This window comes from Acipenser ruthenus, chromosome 9, assembly GCF_902713425.1.
Source record: "Acipenser ruthenus chromosome 9, fAciRut3.2 maternal haplotype, whole genome shotgun sequence".
NCBI classification, from domain to species: domain Eukaryota; kingdom Metazoa; phylum Chordata; class Actinopteri; order Acipenseriformes; family Acipenseridae; genus Acipenser; species Acipenser ruthenus.
In genome coordinates this window covers 49210104-49225706 of record NC_081197.1, presented here as the reverse complement: position 1 = coordinate 49225706, position 15603 = coordinate 49210104, and the positions used below count along the sequence as shown (strand labels likewise).

Below are 15603 nucleotides of genomic sequence, written 5' to 3'. Positions count from 1 at the left end.
CAGAATCGCTTTTACACCGAGCAATCCAGCGCAGAGGTGGGCGGGCTACCGATCCCGGAGAACAGAGATCAGCCCTGCTTCTTATCCACTCTGAATGTGCTTGGTGTCTGGCCAATAGGGTTCTTTGTTGCGCGATGAGATGGAGTCCCTGCCGGTTTCCCATCCTCCCATCCTGTCAGCGTCACAGCCAATGTCCCCAGCAAAGTTCGGCCTCTTTGCACAGCCTGGACACGAATTGGCGCTGTCCAAGCAATACCATTTTTAAATACATTAAAGTGAAGTGCTCATTTGCATGTTCAGATTGAATTAGTGCACAAGGTCATACACAGGTTATATTCAGAAGACCATTGGGATTGGGAAATAATGGTTTTCATAAAGGATTTATTCATTTTATTTCAGGGATACTGCACTATTTAACCAACCCAGACTCCTCCAGATATCAACCCACAACCCTTTCAACCCACAACCCATCAACCCTTTCCCGTGCAGGGCATAGGATGGACATTTGGTCCCCTTGAGATCATTAGGTTTTTTTGTTCTCAATAAAAGGACTGGTTTATTCCAATGAAATGTAAATACCTTTTACAAGATTTATTTAAAAATGCCATGCACTGATTAAGCCCTTTGAAAAACATTAAGTGAGCTATACCATATATAGTCATAATATAAAATTAAGGGGTGGAAAGGCTAGCTTATATCATGGCTACCCCCACCTCTTGTCTATACCCTATAATAAACCACAGAGTAGGGGTTGGGGGGAAATGTCCATTTTATTCCCACATGTCCTTATAAACCACAATTACAATATTTATGCAATAAATATAAAGACATTGAATGGATATGCAGTATCTAGTCAAGTGGGAAGGAAGCGTTAAAAACCAGGTACCAAAAGATAATTGATTATTATTATTATTATTATTTTTTTTTACGCACAGCTGTGGTATAAACATACAAACTGAGGTTATGTAGTTTACCACAAGGCCGAAACAAAAATGAAAGATACAAGTGCTTCTGAATTCTACAAAGGCAGGTACACCATCATAACAAGAACACAAAACGTCCTTATATACTCTCTCACACACATGCACATATTATTCATACTTTATACTCACTCTGCATCCCAGACCCAACAGTTATTTCACAAAGAACGAGTGCTTTAATATTACAGCAACCTGAAGCATCCGAAACAAGACATTACCCTTAGAATACAGAATAGCATACTATGCATGAAAGTACCAGTAATCATATTTTTGCAAGTCCTTTTGTAATCTTCATTTTTCTTACAATATTATTGTTATTATTGGAACACGCAGTGTGCAATATATATTTTTAAAATGTAATTTAACATTTGCCTTCAGCGTTTTATCGGTTTATTATTTATGTGCAAATAAACCCATATTATAAATCAGCTATTTGCATAACAACAATTGTCAGCTATATTAGGTTTGGGTGCACAACGAACCTTCTAAGCTGTTGTAAACATTACAGTTTTTCTTCACAAAATGGAAGCTTGAAAGCTAGCCTAACAGGAAGAGGAAGCAAACGTTTACCACACGTCATCAACACCATTGCTGAGCTCATAGACCCGAGCGGGATTTGGGATCGTTGGAATTTGGCATAAGTTTGCTGAAACACAGTTTAAAAAGTAAAAAAAAAAACAGAAAAAGGAAACCTTGTTGTAAAATGCACACTATTATTTTTATCAGAAGAGCATAATGCAAAGTTCAGATCTGTTATGATGCAACATATTCACCAGTGTTATTGGTACGGTGGCCGACATGATGTAGTACAAGCACTAGGGATTGTTAAAGAAACTCTGATTGTACACTCTGTACACAAGGCAAGGTATACCTTTACACTTTCATCAACATGAGAAACAGCTTTACTTTATAATTTAAATCATACAGATTGCAATTACCCTGAAGAAAGCAGCAATTACGAATATCTTAAGTCCTTAAGTTGCTCTTTGCAGGCTGTGCCAGAGTTTGACCAAACGGTGCAGTGTCAAGTGTCACACAATCCGGAGTCAACACCTTAGAGTTTCTGAAACCTACCGAGGGTTCTCCCTCTCCCAATGCAGGCCACAGAACGGACACAGTGGATGACTTTCATTGGAGGAAAGGGTCATGGAGCAGAATCCCAATATTCAGCAAGATCCTTCTGCTATGGAAAGGTAGCAGCTTCCTTTACCTTGGGGAAGGGGAAAACGTGCATCTGATATCTTTCTGATACGTCTGATCAGGACGGATTACCATAGTTTTGATGATGGTGATTCAAAAGAGCTTCGCTTTTGCCCCTGCACCAAGAAATGGTAGCAGTTGTACAGGTCAGCCCTCAGTCACTCCCCTGTGAGGTTTCCGAGGCAGCCCCCCTCCCCTTCACCCCGCCATGCTTTGGGTTCAGGTGTACCTCGGCATCTCACACTGCTCACAGCGGATCAGGGCTGGGTGGTTCAAGAAGGTGCAGCTTTCACAATTCCAGTTGTCCCCTTCAAAGTCCTCATCTCTCGGTTGACGTCTGGGCTTTGAGCTTGTCCTGGGCTCTGCAACAGGACACAGAAAAGCAAAAGACATTCAGACATTAGAAGGATTTGAAGAGGGCACGTTATCAAATGCAGTAAACCAGCTTGCCGTTGAGACTACTGTCAGTCCCTTTCCATTTGGAGTCAATATGAAGACTTATAGGACCAGCACTTTATTTGAGGTATTTTTATTTTGTACATCCAACAGAGAGGAGGGATTTGTATAGTACGTTTCTCAGTACAAAGAGGAGTCACATCTGGACAAGTCACGACTGCTTTTCCACATGTTTTTATTGTCTCTTTTTACCATGTTACTTCTCTGTGGGACGAAAACCGTCTGCGAATATTTGGAATTCTTTTTGCTCATTACGTAACACGCTTAGCATAATCTGCACCATCATTCATATTGGAAAATATGAGACCTACAAAGTTATGGTGATTTTTACAATATATCATTTACTTGAATTATCAGCTCCATGTTTAAAGGTACAAACGGAATGTCAGCAAATCCTATACAATAAAATACAATAATGGTTTCACGTAAAAACCATGAGTTCCTCAAGTATATCTAAATTACTAGGTGGATTATTATTATTTTTTTTTAATTCAGCAGGACCAGCACAATACTAATATACATTTTCGTCAGAGTTAAGACTGTATAAATTTTAATCAACTTCAAGAATTGTGAATGATTTGAACCATCACCTCCACTAGAGGGCACCAAAGAACTGAACACCAACAGCAAATCCCATTGGGATGTCCACACAGTATTCCTACTACAAACTGGAATACATCACAGACAATTGGAACCAATAGCTTTCCAGAACAGCGCACCTTTTTTACTTGGCTTTGGAGGAACTACTGGACCAGGCTGAATGTGGTCATAGAAGTTGTTCATGGCTTTTGGATCAAACTTCCCTGGAAAGAGAACAAGAAATTATATTATAAGCAAAACAGTTTAAATGTGATAAAGTTTATTATTGTTATTTTTTTTATTAAAGTCCTCTGCACACACAAACAAAAAACAACGAGCATTATTTCCATACCGCTGTCAATTTCAATAGTTTTATTTCTTCAATAACAGCAAGTTCTAACCTAAAGAAGGAAACCTGCCCTCAGTTCTGGATGATGTATGGTGCTCAATTGCAATACAGTAGCAAGATACAAAAAAAAATAAATGGACTCCAGATGATCTTTGGCTATAACCTTCCTCCCATATACAGTGCGGCCTGACACAGCGATTACTAGCATCGCCTCACCTGAGGGGACGAATCACACAGGCAGTACAGGGAGTACCTGTCTCCAGCTAAATCACAATGTACACCCTTCCTCGGCTGGGGCAACGCTTCTGATTCAGGGCTCCAGTACTTCAGCACAAAGGCATCGAAATGTGCAAGAAGACCTGCAAGCTCTGTGTTCTAGCTACAAAAGGAGCAATTTTCAAAACTCCACTGCTGTAAAGGATTAATTTGAACCTTTTAAACATCTGCAAGGATGGAATTAAGACTCCCATTGTACAGCAGTTTGACCCATTCCTGGTTTCATTATGAAACACACCCGAGCTTGTTACCTGTACATTGGCTTATAAAACATGGGCGATACTGCTATGCAAATAGGAGCCGCCTTTACGTCCCTGATCTATCGAAGTTACATGAAATGAAAAACAAGTCTCTACATTTAATGTAAAAATTTTGAAACATTGTTAAGTGACTTTCTTTAAAGAAATATGATAATAATATTTGCAAATAGCCCTCATAGTTCATGTACCTTGAAGTTTAACCATGCTTCTCCCTATGATTATGCTATACATTTACCATAGTTTGTCATGTTTTTTAATATGCGTTACCAAACCGCTCTGGAATTTACAATGCTTTATTTACACTTGGCGATGCTCTTTCTATGGGAAACTTTAGGGTAAAGGGTAAGACTTATGGGGTACTCTCGCGCAAGTATCAGGCAAACCCACATACTACATCACATATTGGGTGCTTGATATTAGAATGACCCGTGTACAGATGTGAGTCTTAAAGACACCCCTATTATAAGGTCTTCATTATTGTCAAACAATTCCTTATAAACAGTATTTCAATTGACTTTAAAAATATGATTTGAAGTCCCATAATGACAACACAAACATACATTAAGAGATGATTTGAAGATGGATCATTGATTTACAGACCTCTAGATTTAAGGAGGTCAATTTCTTTCAGTGTACAGTCAATATTGATTTGAAGCTGTCTGTTCTGGCTCCTTAGTCTGGTCATGTCTTCTGGCTAGTAACAGAAAAAGAAGGAAAACACCAAGGTGAATCAAATTCACTGTTGGACTTTGCAGTTCACTTGAGACCGAGGGTAAACTGACCATCCAACTCCTTAAAACAACAAGAGACCGCTGACTGAAGCAGGAGTGTTGGTTTCATTAAAATATATACCTGATATATGGTGCTGATTTACAGTAGGGTTAACTGGGAAATCCTTCAAAACTAACAATTATCAATGATTCACTAATGTCACTTCTTTGTCTACTTAATAATGCAATGCAGTTTAGAGCTGTTCAAATATTAAACCAAAAAAAAAAAAAGAAACTTGTGCAAATGTGCTATTGCACATTCTAAAGTCCCTTAGACTGGTATACTCTACCTGGTCAGGCCCCAGTGTCATGCGGGTCAGCTACGCGATTTCACACTGCTTTTGATAAAGCAGCGTTGACCTGGGTGACAGACACAAGTGCACAATACGCGTATCAATGCCCTGGAAGCAGCTTGTTACGGACGCTTCCATCGAAGCTTCTCTGGATTGAACCGTCAGCCCAAATGTTGATTAGAGCAAATGTTTCTACATCCCTGCTGCAGTCTGGCTCATGCTGTGTCTCAAATTAATAAAATAATATGGCTAAAACAGAATAATCAGAAATGTTCCTTGCGGAAGTGAAACCTTCACGTATTGCGTCTGCTTGTGAACGATCGTCAAGCATTTTGTCTTGCTCAACCCGTGTCAACCCACATCCTGAGGTGGGTCGCTGGGACCCAGGTTAACCCGGGTAGGACCCAGGTACGTGGTGTCTCACTACACGGGATTGTGACCTGGGTAGCCAGGACCCGGGTAGGAGTACCAGTGTGAAAGGGGCTTAAGGCTCTATTTTTACAGTATAATGATACATTACAAACTTGCATTAGTTTGTCACCTTTTTCAAGTACATTACTTGTTGTAGCCTATGCACAGTTTTGTACATGCAGATTACATGCAGAATGCGTATACTCCCTCTGCCCCTTTTAAGAGGGTCTTTTGCACCTGAATAATTTAATGTTATACGCAGAAACAGAAACAGCGTAGAACATTCAATTCTTAGTTCAAGGTAGTCTCCCCCTCCCCCACCCTCCCCTCCCATGACAAATGTTACAATAAAGGCTGCAAATTACAATAGATAAAACTTGAAATATATTCTGTACAAAACAGGACCTTCAAGCCCCACTTCAGGTACTACGTGTGTTGTGTGCTGTGATGGTTTGCTTCCTCTATGCGGGAGCTTCACACTGTGGAATGAGATATACACTAATGATATCCCTTGGCGTTCAGCAATTAAAAATGCAGGGAAAGCAAACACTGCAATGCAGCACCATATATCAAGCATGTCTAATGTAAAAAAATAAAATAACCCAGTATTTCTATCTTATTTAACAGTGCAAAATCTAGAGGAGAAAAAAATTCCATGCTTTACATTATTTATATATGATAAACAGCAAACAATATAATTTGTTAACACTTAATACTCCCAATGACAATAATACCCAATGAACGAGTACTCATTCAAAACAAATGTACTGGACAGATTTGAATCCCCAATGTATATTATATTGTTATGGCAGAATGACCAGCCCTGAGAGACTGACCACTGGAATCAGTGAGGTGGTGTTGACTCTGTGGAAGCGTCTCTGCATGAGGTCGTACTCCATGCTGTTAACATCAGTCTTGAGCTTCTCCAGTATCTGGTTCTCCAGGTGAAGCTCCTTTACCAGCCTCTCCATGCGGGCTCGCTGGTGCAGGAGCAGGGCTGAAACCACAGCGAAACAAGCACACGGTGAGACAACCCTGACAAACCAATATGCATTCCTGCAGCTCCAAACCAGGACACAGTGTGGCGCTAGTGCATTACAAAGATTTGCAGCTATACAATTCTGAATGGAAAAGTTTATTTTGTTTGTATTGTAAATGTAATATCTGTATTTTGTTCCCAAGGAAGATATTTAAAACAGGGTATTTTTATTTGATTTATTTATTTATTTATTTTTTAACAGAGAAGTGAGGTCCTTTGCTTCATGTTGTGAAGGTTGGCGTCTCAAACAGGAGTGCCTAAACACACCACTCTGACTTGTAGGCACACATTCCATGCAGTCTGTACCAAGGTACTTACAACACTGCGTCTTTGGCTGCAGGCCAGTGCACTACTTTATAACCAATCACAAGATCTATAATATTCAAGTCAAAACCTGTATTGCAACTTCCAGGTCAGGCATTCCATAATGCCACTCAAAATACAGACTTCACCTCTGAGGCACTATAAATGCCAATTAAAAGTAAAAATAAAATGTATGGGGACTGAAATCACACACCCCAAACAAAAAGCAGTTTCATTCAAGCACCCTAAACTGAATGGATTCACCACACTAAAGGAAATGATAAACTTACAGATAAGTAAACAACACAGACAATATACTTACCACTAGAGTAACTATTTCTGATATCCATGATAAAGGTTACATAAAATCCCCTTGCACTGTTTTTTTTATTATTATTTTTTTTTATTTTTTAATTTCCAGGAAGCTGTTTCCACTAAACTAGGTATAAAACAGCTCCTACTTCAATAAAAGGACGCAAATAATTCAGCAAACAACAGCTTTGATATGAAAAGAAAACAGAACAAATATTGTTGAATGCTGGTGCCAATTCTACAGCAGACTACACGTTAATGATTTATCTAGACCTGTGTTAGATTAAAAACACCTTCGCTGCCAGTGCAGAATCTTCACTCAGCTACAGCACAGACTGCATTTTCACTTTTACTTTAACAGGAAACCATGCCCTGTCCCAGTATTGTTGCACGTGTCATATCACTGAAAAAGTAAGAGCTGCAGTTAGGGACAGAAATCAAAGTCCCCTTCCGTACAGCAATGAATAATGAAATACTACTGAACTGCGTCATAGGGAACGTAATTTCATATATTGCACACCGAATAAGGTTTCATTTTTTTGAGAAAAGCAGCAAAAAGATGTACCTGTTCCCATTTGAAATGAAATAACACACCAGTAAATGTATTGTTTTTGGAGACAAAAGTGGCTTGTCCTGCATACTTGCCAACATTTGGAAACAGTTCAGGGGGATGCTCGTCTCCGCAAAAAACACTCATTATCATATAATAGACGTACCCCCCCCCCCCCCCCCCGATTCAACACGACCATCATGACACTAACAGTAGACATAATGAAGCGTTCTTACCTTTGTATAAGTTAATGATCAGCAGACACGTCAGCCGCACGGCGAGCACATCGTGTGGTTTTCACTAACTCTACTGTGCAGAATAAATGAATTTTTTTCTATGTGTAAATATCGGGACTTTCTTCCTATGCATCGGGACGCGGGACACTTGCTAGGAAATCGGAATCGACCATATAGGGACTGTTGGCATGTATGGTACTATATCAGTACATACAGTAATCTTGAATGCTACACTAGCTGCTTTTCACTAACGCACTTGTTCCAGTGCCAACATTTTTAAATGTTGACAAAATGCAGCCAAAATGGCCCGGTCTATGTATAGTATTGTAAGACATGGGCAATTTGCCCACAGTGGGAAAACGTCCTGATAGTTGTTAAAGCTCTAGTATCCCATAAAATCGGAAAAGTAGTTTTCATACCCCCGTCGGTCACAATTTTTAAATAGTTTTACACCTGGTTTTATGAACTCTATGGGGTACAAGATGTTCTCTTCCAAGGCTTTGAAAAAACATCTACTGTATGCATTATAAAATATAGCACACACAATAAACTTGGTAAACCTGGTACAATTAAGACATTCAGTGACCAAAGGGAGTAATACTGGATTTAAGGTTGTTACCTGTATTAACCAAGTATGAAAACAGCATGTCCTGCAAAATTAGAAGCATGTTTTTTTTTCCTGACTCCCAGCCAGGCTTCTATATGGAATACTGAACCCCCTGCTACAGGGGGATGCTTTCACCAAGTGTGAGGGGGCTTGTGTGCCTACAGCTGGCGCTACCTTTAAAAAAATGTAAAGAAACTAGACAGCCAACATAGCCTATTCTCTGACGATGCAGTGGGCACAGATGCCCAAACTACATAAGTATAAAAACTGTCATGCAAGAATCATATTTCAGTATAACATTTGAACACTATTTTGGAAGACTGCAGCTTTGATGTTGATTTCTTGTAACTGACTTCAGAGCGGCAAGGATATTAACGAGGTACATTTCATGATAAAGTTTAAATCCTTGCAGGCTTTTAGGAATTTGATTTGTCACGTCACTACCTGCTTTCAAATGTAACTTGCGGAGCACCCAGGGAATAGGGGAGACACTGCTGAGCAGCGTTTCAGCTTTAGCTCTGCCGAGATGCATTTTTAATTCACTTTACAAAGACGAAATGTGCAACAGGATCAACCAGAACTGCATTTCTCACTTTATTGCACTTCAGAGCTGGCCCTAATAACGGCTTAGCCGGAACACATTGCACACTGCACAGTAAAAGGCTTTACAATTTATTGCCTCACGTCATAACTACAGATCAGCAGTAACAAACCTTGGATTTGGTTTTATAGCAGCTCAGTGAATAAACTATACAACATAGGATGATAAAAATAACACCTGGGCTGTATCCAAGCAGGAATTGTTAAAATAAGAATCCAATAATAATTCAAATAAAAGTGGATACCCATTTTTATAGTATTGCGGTTTTCTTTTTGTAACCAGTATATTTTAACAAGGCTCCTCTTGATATGGCCATGCCTCTTATGAGTCTGTATTTGTATTGCTTCCATATTGTATACCAACAAAACAACAACATTTGGTGCAACATGCACCCCACTGTTGCATTTATTTTTTGAGGTGCAGGTAATTTGATCAATTCTTTTCATTAGAGCTGAGAGAGGGGTTATAGATAGACCGAGGACCAAAAAAGTGCAGAGAAGAAGAATGTAGTAGACAAAGTAGTGATCAAAGAATCACAATACAGGGTAAAACTCAAAATGATTGTGCAGCTTTAAAACATTAATATGTCTCTAACACACAATGCTAAAGGGCCACCAGATCATTACCTTGAGTGTAAGCATAGTCGTCAGAGCCCGAACTAAACTTCCTGCGATATTTATTGCTGCCCTTGTCTCCGATGGTACCGGGCAGGGCAGAGATGGGCTGAATGGGTTCGGGAGCGCCGGGGTGCTCTCCCTGCTCCACCAGGTTCAGGATGCTCTCAGTCTCTACAGTGGGCGACTCCACCTGCCGCTGTACTGGCCTGCCAGGAGACACTTTGATCTTGAAGGTGTAGGTGGAGTTGCTTGGCTGCGTGACCCTCACCCGAGACCTGCCGGCGGCCACAGCTGCCTGTCCTCCCCCTGCTCCTCCTCCACCTCCTTGCTGGGGTGAAGGGGCCGGCCGGGAGTGCCCCTGGTGGATGTACATGCCTGGGTGATAAGCCGCCACCTGAGCAGCGCCGCTCATGCTCATCTGGCCTCCGGACATCCCTCTGGAAGGGGAGCTGGGTGCGATATACAAGGTGTTCTGGCCTCGCTGCTGCTGCTGCTGCTGCTGCTGGTGGTGATGTTGTTGTTGTTGTTGGCTGGTGACAGGAGAGGAGCTGCGGTTGAGGGACCTTTGGGGAGACTCCAGGGTGATTTCTATCTGGTTTTTGATGGAACTCTTGGACATCACCGGTGATAGATAAGGGACAAAGGAGACAGGCTGGCCTCCTTGCTGCTGGTAGCCATGCTGCTGCTGCTGGTATGGTAGAGACATCATAGTCGGGGGGCTGATTGGCATGAAGACGTGGGAGGTCTGGTGGCAAGGCTGGCTGGGCTGGATCTGGTGCTGAGGAGAGCTGTAGGGAGAGGGAAACTGGGAAGGTGGTGGGGAGTGGAAGGCTGACTGAGGCATCTGAGACTGCTTGGAGGAATACGGAGTAGGTTGGTAGGGCGAGGGCTGGGTTTGGTAGACAGGGATGGCGTGAGGCTGCTGATTGTAAGGTTGCATGTGACACTGTGCGGTGGGGGAATGCCAGGGTGAACTCTGGGGGGTCTGCCTGCCTGAGGGGCTCTGGGAGGAAGCAGACCGGATGAAGACTGCGTTTCCGGCCGTGGCATAAGGGCAGTTCTGGATCTGGGAGGGGAGGTGCAGGGCGCGCGGGGCAGCAGGGATGTTCTGGGACAGAGTGACAGTGATGGGGTTCATGGTGTAACGGGGAATAGGAGTGTAGGTGGGAGAGAGACCCTGCATGGCAGAAGCACTCAACCCAGGGGGGAGAGAGGTGGGGGGAGGCGTGTTGGCTGTGCAACCCTGCTCATTCATGAAGAACGGATTGTAGACAGGCGAAGGGGCCACAGTGGCAGGGGCTGAATGGGGCTCTTGGAGCAGGCACACCATCTGCTGCTTGGCCCCTCCTCCTCGCTGTGGGTCAATGTGCCCGTCACTCGAGCTGTGCACCAGCGTCCGCCCCCCGTTGGTCTGGGCCCCATCCCCTGCTTGGTACCCAGTGGCGGAGTGGAGGCCCAGGTTGATGTGAAGCATGTGGTTCCTGTTCATCCTGGTGTCCTCCGGACTGTGGTACTCCCCATACAGATACTTGCTGCTCTCCAGCGCAAGGGCTCGGCAACAAGCTTCCAGATTGTTGTTATTCTTAGTGGGGGAAAAAAAACAAAAAAAAGAAAACAGTTTGTATCTGATTTATCACTATGCATCAGTGCAGGAAAAATGTAGGCACACCCATGCATATCTAAAAACCCTTCCTGTGGCCCTGTTTGTTTTGGATACAAGAGATTTATCTGCTGCACCTACACATCTGATCAAACCCTGAATAGTGCACTGAAAAATCCAAAACCTTTTTCATCAACTAAAACAAAACTGCTTTTCGTTCAGGGCCGGTAACTACTAAACCTTTGTCTGTGTAAATCTCTTCAGGGCATTCTACAGAGCAAAATGAAATTCTACACAACATGGGTAATTTATATAGCTGGAAAGGTTGGCAATCATATGTTGTACCACGGACTAATGCTAAACACCTATGTACAAAAAGAAAAAAAAAATGATATATAGAGAGGTAGATAGATAGATATGCCCCATCTAGATCGGGTTGGGGTTAATTAATTTTTAGAACCCTGAAATATTTTTCTGTTCAGGAAAATTCACTCGACCCCAACGTGATCTGAAGAAGATCATTCGAAACACAAGCACTGAGCAGCAACATCACAATGCGCGTTGGTCTTCTACTAAATTTAAAGCTACAGTACCAGATTAGCAGTGCAGTACACAACAAAACAAAATAACACATCAAATAGCAACCTAAATATTCTATATTTCTTTAATTCCAACATTAATAAAATAATCTGAATCGTGCAACTGGTCCAGAATGCTGCAAGAATACTGAAAAGTACAAAACGACTGAACATATTACATTGTCTTGGAAACTTTGCACTGGATACCTTTCAAATATCAGGTTATTTTTAAGATTCTTCTGTTGACCTTCATGAAAGGCGCTATATAAAAATACATTAATTGATTGAAATACCTGGCCAAAACAGAAAATACATTCCAACAATACGCTAGTTTGAAATATTCTCGGAGTAGCCCCAAAATGTGCCAAACTATGCTACTATGGAAAATAAATAAATAAATAAAATAAATAAATAAAATTGCAGCCCTATGCTTTCAAATAATTATTAAACTATCTGACTTATTTATTATTATATGAAAAAGACGACAATCGCATATGAAGAGAAATAAAGACTAAACATGTGCTTATTGTATTTTGCAAAAGTTCACCCACAACTTTAAACACTCATTTTAAATCTTAGGTAAAACTATGAAAGAAAAAAACAAAAAACAAAACAAAAACAACCACCTGTGTACAATTCTACCCATAGATCATGTTTATTTAGCTATTAAATGTTATTATTGGTTAGAATTAAACCAACCAATGTGAGGCCACAAACAGTCTTTTACCGCTGTTATTCTCCTAAAAATATAGGATTGTTTGAAAACTACACTACCCAGAAGCCCTGCGATGCCACTTGTATAAAATGTTTGTTTATTTGGATCATTGGATAACGAGAAAAGAGGTGGTTTTGTGGGCATTGTGCCTCTGTTGCGGCGCTGCCTGTGTGCTGTGTGAGTCGAGTTGTTTAAAAAAGCAACCAGCTGTTTTGCGAGTTCTATTCTGTGGAATAATTTTGGAGTTGTATATACAGAAAAGTACCTGAAAAAAACAAATTGTCCCCCCCCCCCCCCCCGATTAAAAAAATCTGTTTCTCTGTCACCCGCTCAACCCAAGGAAACGGCACGGTGGTTGAAACCTTTAGTTTTATAACTTATTATTTCTAAATTATCATTAACTCCTTAATAATACTACTTTTTTTTTTTTTTATTTTTTTTTTACTCGTACTAAAATAACATTTAATAGCTATAACATGGCTTGCTCTACTCTAGCTACTGTAGTAAGTACAGAAATGGTGAAAATTGTAGATTCAACAATGAGTGGACCAATAGATACTTATTTAACTGTACCAAACGCAAAGCCAATGTGTTTATTGTGCAATTAATGTGCGTCAGTAGTTAAGGAATACAATATGAAAAGGCATTTTGAAACCAAACAAGGACATTTTGGAAATACATATCCAGAGGGCACAGTAGTTAGAAGCGCAAAAGTAGAAGCGCTGATCTCTTCTTAACAGTTATACTATTAATATGTCACATACATTTTAAAATGTTTGTAATGGTACTCTGTTAAATTCTCACACTGTTCTATTATTAAAGTACTATTCATATGGTAAAATGTGTAAGTCTTGCTCAATATATGAACATTAAGTTATATAATATTTATTATTGCTTAAAAATGTGCAGAGTAAAATACTCTGGCCTGCCTACTAACTCCCCCCCCCCCCCCAATCTGGCCCCCTTAAATTAAAAAAACTAGTTGAAGAGCCCTGCTCTAACTAACACAACTCTATCTGTCCAGGGTATACGAGAAACACATGCAAGCATCTTTACAGCAAGTACAGCATAAACCAGTCTGCGTTGTTGCAGATGAAACTACAGATGGTAGAGAAGTGTCCTGAACATTGTATTTAATTTATAATTTTAAGAAAATTGTATATTTTTGTAACAATGCCCCTTGTTTTCTACTAGTCTGTATATTGGCAGCAGTGTGGAGTAGTGGTTAGGGCTCTGGACTCTTGACCGGAGGGTTGTGGGTTCAATCCCCAGTCGGGGACACTGCTGTTGTACCCTTGAGCAAGGTACTTTACCTAGATTGCTCCAGTAAAAACCCAACTGTATAAATGGGCAATTGTATGTAAAAATAATGTGATAACTGTATAATGTGAAAATAATGTATAATGTGATATCTTGTAACAATTGTAAGTCGCCCTGGATAAGGGCGTCTGCTAAGAAATAAAAAATAATAATAATAATTGTAATGCCAGCAATAAGCTTTAAGAAATATATTTCCTGAAAACTACAGTATCTCAGGGACTTAAATAAAAAAAATGAATTCAATAGATTTTTAATGTAAAAATGTTATTTATGTTCAAATTATGTTGGTAAAAACGGAATTGGTCATTTTGAAAAACTGAATTTGCCATTCCCAAGAATGGAAAACCAGGAGCCCTATATATATATATATATATATATATATATATATATATATATATATATATATATATATATTATAATTACACACACACACACACACACACAGTTGCAGTCAAAAGTTTACATACCCCAATGGAAATTTATAATTTCTAGAAATTTCTCAAACAAAGAATTTCTGGAAAATCTTGAGCAAAGGTTTTGTTTTTGTGGATGACGGAAAAAAAAAAAAAAAAAAAAGTTACAAGAAATCTACGTCTACAATTATTTAATTCAGCAATTTTTTTTGGCAAAACTCCAAAAATGCTAATTTAAATGTATTCATACCCTTTGGTGCTATAGTAGTATTATCTACAAGGGGCTAGAAAACTCAATATGATAATGCAGAACCTAATTCTAGAAAAGTCTAGAAAATCCTGGATTGTAGTTGAACCACGACAGGCCGTGTGGTTCACATGATATATACCACACCTGGGATGTTGATAAGGCACGTGACGTCAGCCGAGGGCCTTTAACCACAGCAGAAGTGGTGTGTGTGTGTAAATATATATATATATATATATATATATATATAAAGAATCAATGAATCATTGCAACAACACAGCCTGAAGTGGTTTATACCACTTATAAATTATATTGTGTATACATTCACAGTGTCATATAGTCTCACATTTAATTGAATTTAATTGAATTTAAATTTATTGTTCACTTCTTAAATAAATTGCACTCTGTTTATTGTAAATTTATGCATCAAAAGTGGCATCTTGAAACTAGAGGACTGAGCACAAGCTAATGATGTTGTTGGTCTGGGCGGAGTTTCAAATAAACACTGAGGAAGGCAGGACAGCAGCGGTGATGGATGCTGATGTCGGAATTTGAGGAGAGTTTGTGACCTTGTTATATGCAAGGCACACATATTCAAGTCAGTTTTCATCCTTTCGGATCTCAAAATATGTTTTTGTTAGTTGTCGAACACCATTGTGTCCACGTCGTTCCAGGTAAAGTTTAAGATAGAACCAGACTTTACGCACCAATCCAGCCGCGGTGTCAGAGGATAGTGCCTCAGTTTCCCACAGATGCTTCAAATTCAGGCCGGTAATTCGGGGGGGTGGTGTCTGGCCTTGTCTACCTGCTTTTCTAGAAGTTTTCATGACTGACAGGAGTACATTATTGCTGGTTTTAAACTCGCCGTCAGCAGAGATGTTAACACTCCTA

At 40.1% G+C, this 15603-nt stretch overlaps 1 protein-coding gene across 2 annotated transcripts in view; it reads right to left on the bottom strand.

The window, feature by feature from the left end:
- Positions 1-751: 751 nt before the first annotated feature.
- Positions 752-15603, bottom strand: part of LOC117406066 (TGF-beta-activated kinase 1 and MAP3K7-binding protein 3-like) — a 44943-nt gene continuing 30091 nt past the window's right edge. For both annotated transcript variants that reach the window (XM_034009794.3, XM_059030153.1), the window contains 5 exons: positions 9849-11421; positions 6411-6571; positions 4701-4794; positions 3356-3439; positions 752-2542 (listed from right to left, as the gene is read on the bottom strand). In XM_034009794.3, coding sequence (XP_033865685.1) covers positions 2400-2542; positions 3356-3439; positions 4701-4794; positions 6411-6571; positions 9849-11421 — 2055 coding nt within the window. In that variant the 3' untranslated portion in view covers positions 752-2399. The remainder of the gene's footprint in view (positions 2543-3355; positions 3440-4700; positions 4795-6410; positions 6572-9848; positions 11422-15603) is intronic.